General features: G+C 45.2%; 1 protein-coding gene across 1 annotated transcript; it reads left to right on the top strand.

Annotated features, from left to right (window-relative positions):
- Nucleotides 1–1135: 1135 nt before the first annotated feature.
- LOC108782948 (uncharacterized) lies at nt 1136–4216 on the top strand. Its single transcript, XM_018551349.1, has one exon. The coding sequence runs from the start codon at nt 1136–1138 to the stop codon at nt 4214–4216; it is 3081 nt and encodes a 1026-aa protein (XP_018406851.1).
- The last annotated feature ends 925 nt before the right edge of the window (nt 4217–5141 follow it).

Here is a 5141-nt window from a genome sequence, read left to right as displayed (position 1 = left end):
TCCTCGTAACTTCTTTAAGCCTTCTCACAACTTTAAAAATAAATCCTCTGCCCCTCACGCCGTTATAGACAATATGCCCCTTCGGGACATCCACAACTCTTTTCTTTACGCGCCCAATGGCAGAATGCCTTCTGCCTCTTCTTTTCCTTCTCCTTCTTTTTCTCCTCCTGCTCATGACCTTCCCTCCCCCTCTCTTGAACATACTTCCTACTCCTTGCCTAATAATTTCCCCTCCGCTAAACACCCCACCGAAACGAATTCAGGCGGTCTCTCTTATGTTATACAGTCCATAATCTCCTTCTTGCAAAAAATTTTGAGTTATATACCTAGTGGTTTGCTCACATCCTTATTCGGTCCAGATTTTCAGCGAATTATAGACTTTCTCCTAACTTTCTCCAACAATGACACACGCTCTTCGCTCGGTTAAGATTGCTTTCTGGAATTGTCGTGGCGCCTTAGGAAAAAAGGGTGACATAGAGAAGTTGGCTGAAGAGGTGGATATACTTTTTCTCGCTGAAACATGTGTTAGCTCTTCGCGCGATTTTCGCGTCATGGGCTATGACTGTCTGCGCATCGATGCCAATCAGGCCGATGTCAGGGGAATGTTGGTCTTGATTCGTAATCCTATTCTTTATTCTCAGGTCGATCTATCTACGGCCCTTAATGGCTCTTACGAGGCCCTTGGGATTGAGCTTTCTTTTAATAGCTCACGCCTTCTTTTAATTGGCGGGTATAGACACCCGAATGCTCCTGCTCCTCCTAATTCTCTTTCTTCGCTCTCTCCTGTTCTCGACAAGTATGAATCCTACATTCTTCTCGGCGATTTCAATGCGCATCACCCGATTTGGGGGGGAGCTAGTTCTAATGCAGCTGGTCGCATGCTCGCTAATTTCATCGATGATCATCACTTAGTCGTGCTTAATCCTCCTTTCTCTCCTACTTATATTTCCTTCTCCCATTTTAGTTCCTCCACTATAGACCTTGCTATCGCTTCTTCTCGCATATCTTCCTTATGTGAAACTCAAGTCTCCCCCGATTTGATGGGCAGTGACCATTTCCCGCTTGTAATCCAGATTAATGGCGGGATCCGTACTGCTTCTGTGTTCGCGTATAAAATCAACTTGTCCAACGAACAATGGTTGGAGGTTCAAAGATATCTTCTCACCAATGCCAATTCTATCAAAGCGTCATGGACATCGATCCGGATGATCCTGTTACGCAATATAACATCTTCATGGAGTCAATATCCAGGAGCTACGAAGCCTTTTCTCCTACTAAGCCGCCCCCTTCATCTAAAAATTCTCGTGCGGCCTTCACCAAAAAGGGTCCTCCGCCGTCCCCGTGGTGGACACCAGAATGCTCCGTGGCCATAGATCAACGTCGAGAAGCCTTAAAAACATTCAGACATAATCCCTCTTGGGATAACTATGTTTATTACCGCTCTGTTATGACTCAGACCCGCAAACTGCTCAAAAAGGCTAAGCGCTCTGGTTGGAAAATGTTCTGCGACTCTCTCGATATGAAGACTCCGACCGCGGATATCTGGCGTATGCTCAAGCGTTTTCGCAATCGCCGTCTCATTGCGGCAAACTCACAGGCGCACAACAGATTTGTGGACCGATCGGTCACGATCCAAGAGACTATCGCGAAACTTTGTCCTCCTTTCGTGCCCCCTTCGCCTCCCATAATTTCTGAAGTCTACTCCGGCGCTCTTGCATGGCTGGATGTTCCTTTCACTATAGAGGAATTATCTGCAGCTCTCCAATCGGTTAAATGTTCCTCTAGTCCGGGATTGGATCGAGTCGACTATCGTCTGATTAAGGCTCTTCCCGTTGAATTAATGCAAACTCTTCTCTATATCTTCAATAATCTTTTTCGCTGTTCTATTTTCCCCTCTCAATGGTCTCACTCTCTTATTCATTTACTTCCTAAACCTAACAACAGTGGTGTCCGGCCCATTTCGCTCACCTCCTGTCTGCTCAAAGTTATGGAACGGATGATCTTGAATCGCCTCTATTGGCTCGTGGAATCCCCTCTATCGGATATTCTTCCGAATAACCAATTTGGCTTCCGGAAATTCCGCTCTTGCCAAGACAATCTTACAGCACTCGTCGCCTCCATTCACGCGGGCTTCCTAACTAAACAAAACACAGTTGCGGTATTTGTGGATATCAAGTCTGCTTTTGATAATGTTTTACCACACATCCTTATTCAAGACCTTCTAGATTTAGACTTCCCTCCTCTTCTGATCTCTTTCATTCATAACCTCATCTCCGAACGTACGGTACAATTTATCAATCAGGGTACCATCTCCGAACCTCTTACTTCTTTCAAAGGCACCCCTCAGTGCTCTGTCCTTAGTCCTACGCTTTTTAATTTCTACTTAAGGAAAATCAACGATTCGCTTCACCCCTGCACAGAACTCCTTCAATTTGCGGATGATATTGTTATCTTCTCATCACACAAAGATATCATGTCTGCTATTCATTCTGTTGAACAGTCCCTTCGGGGATTAGATGTATTCTTGCGCGATCTGGGTCTGGATATATCTTTGAGCAAAACGCAATTTATGATTTTTTCTAATAGTAGATCTCTTAATTATAGGAACCTTTATCTAACGTTTCAAGACCAACATATCTATCCTTCCAACGTAGTACGCTTCCTGGGTGTCCTGTTGGACCCCACGCTATCTGGCAAGGCCCATATGACTGCAGTGATAGACAAAGGTAAACGCATTCTCCAAATAATCCGCGCTCTTAGGGGTACTTGGTGGGGAGCTCATCCGCACCTGCTCCTCAACGTTCATAGATCCATGCTGCGCGCGTCGGTAGAATATGCTGCACAAATCTTCGGCATGAACCACAACCCTCGTTCCCGGGCTCTCCAAGTTATCCAAAACCAAGCCCTCCGTCTATGTTTTGGATACCGTATCTCCACTCCGCTCAACGTCATCTACGCCGAAACAGTGGAGCTCACGCTGTCCTTTAGGTTTCGTCTTCTCACTTCTCGATACTTCTTAAAGATTTCATCTGTGCGCGGGCATATCACGGTGGAAAAGCTGCACCTACTTTGCGATACGGCTAGAGCCACCTCTAGGTTGGATTACTTACATAAGCACTTCCCTGCTGCAAACCGGTTTTTACACATCTGGTACTATTACAACTCTTTCGTTGACCGCTCTTACACGCTTCCCTCCTTCCGCCATTCCTTTCGTTCTACCATCACCACTATCTCCTATTCCTCGCTCTCTCTCCCCCCTGCTGATATCGCTCTTTCAAATTCTAGTCCGAGTGCTCAATCATTCTTTGAAAATGAATTTCATCACCTCTTAGTGCACTCTACCATATTCTATACGGATGGATCTAAAACGGACCACAGTACTCATGTGGGAGCGGCGGTTTTCTCGCCACAGTTGCCGGCTGAGCTTATGTATAGACTTCCCGCGTACACGTCGATCTTTTCGACAGAAGCCTATGCAATATACAATGCTATTATGATTTCTATTGATATGAATCTTCAGAACGTTACTATTGTTTCAGACTCTATGAGTGTTTTGCAGTCTCTTAGCGGACATTGTAACCCCACGAATAACTACCTTATTCCGCTTATTAAATCTGTTCTTGAAATGGCTCACTCTAAGGGTACTAACATTCAGTTTATTTGGGTTCCTTCTCACAGCGGTATTACTGGTAACGAAAAGGCTGACCAGCTCGCCAAGCGGGCTATTCGTAAGGGCATAGAACCCAACTTTAAAGTTCCTTACTCAGACATTTGTGCGGTCATTAATCACAAAATCACGGAAAGCTTCTACCAACACTTAATATCGCAGGCTGATTTTAAAGGGTCGTATTTTTTCTCTCACATTTTTAAAAGATCCGCCAAACCTTGGTACTTCCGCTTAAAGACTTCTAGAGACGCTATTGTTATGATCAACCGCCTACGCTCTGACCATTATAATCTCAATCATAGCCTTTCCCGCAAAAACTTGTTCGAAAACCCCTCATGCCCTTGTGGCGACCCTAAGCAGGACATCCTCCACTTGATATACGAATGTCCATATTCCAGGGACGCGGCCCGTTTTTTGCGACGCTTGATCGACCGCGTCGCGACTACCAATGATAACCTCACGAAATTTTCACATGTTATTGCTAAGCCTACTGCAAAGCTCTGTAGACTAATCCTAAGCTTTAGTAAAGCATGCGGCAGACAGTTTTAATGTTTCAAATCCTCGCGCCTCCTCGCGGCCTGCGCAGGCGCTCCGCCTTGCCTTCCTTGCCTCCCCCTCCCATCCTAGCGGAGCTCCGCTTTCATCAGGCCACACCGCCGCGAGGTTATTTGCTTGGAGCTATTTACTCCAGCAAGGTGCACAAGTTCGCACATATCTATCACTAGTTACTATTATAGTTCAAGACTATCGAGACGTGATCTGGCCGTATCGACCTCCTATCACATAGTTTGGAGGCGGGTGCCATTAACTAAATAAGAAGAAGAAGATCGCCGCTAGCCCCCAAATGTCATGACTTGAACGGCGCGCTTGCCAGGCCGTCCCGCAGCTTCCCGCGGCCCGCGCGTCCATCGCGGCGTTCTGTAGGCGTACATACATTCAATGGTGTGGTAGGCCGGACTAGAGACCCTCTAATCAGAGTCGCGAAATAACGTCAATAAGGTTAGGTCGGCGATACATTTTTCACATATATGTAATACTACTATATGGCTAGTGCCTATAAGAGGGAGTGAGAGGAAGCGGTCCCAGAACCACGGTGCGGGAATATATATTTCCCTCTCTTTCTAAGAGTACTTTGAGTGTTGTGCGCATGCGTTGGATTGATTGCATCCGCCAATAGGAAAATAGAGTGCGATCAGTGAGATGACGCGAACAGGTTATGCTTATTAGATGTGTGCTGTTGTACACAGGTAAAAATGGTCAAAATATGTTATTTATGTGGCAAAAAGCCTAATGCGCCTAATGCGACTGAAAACATTAGTTTGCATAGGTATGAAATAGGTATTAGTTTGCACTGATTATCATGAAATTTCTGTAAGGGATTGCACTGTATTCTTATATACATAACGGCAATTTTGAAAAAGTTTATTTCATAAAATTAGGATTAATTTATTTATTCCGACTAAACTGACTCTGT

This window comes from Cyphomyrmex costatus, unplaced genomic scaffold, assembly GCF_001594065.2.
Source record: "Cyphomyrmex costatus isolate MS0001 unplaced genomic scaffold, Ccosl1.0 scaffold14, whole genome shotgun sequence".
Classification (NCBI taxonomy): domain Eukaryota; kingdom Metazoa; phylum Arthropoda; class Insecta; order Hymenoptera; family Formicidae; genus Cyphomyrmex; species Cyphomyrmex costatus.
The sequence above is the reverse complement of the archived record's forward strand: the minus strand, read 5'-3'. Positions and strand labels throughout refer to the sequence as shown.

Excerpts from the sequence above, each read along its gene's own strand:
- LOC108782948 (XM_018551349.1), top strand. The coding sequence starts at position 1,136 with ATGGTTGGAGGTTCAAAGATATCTTCTCACCAATGCCAATTCTATCAA.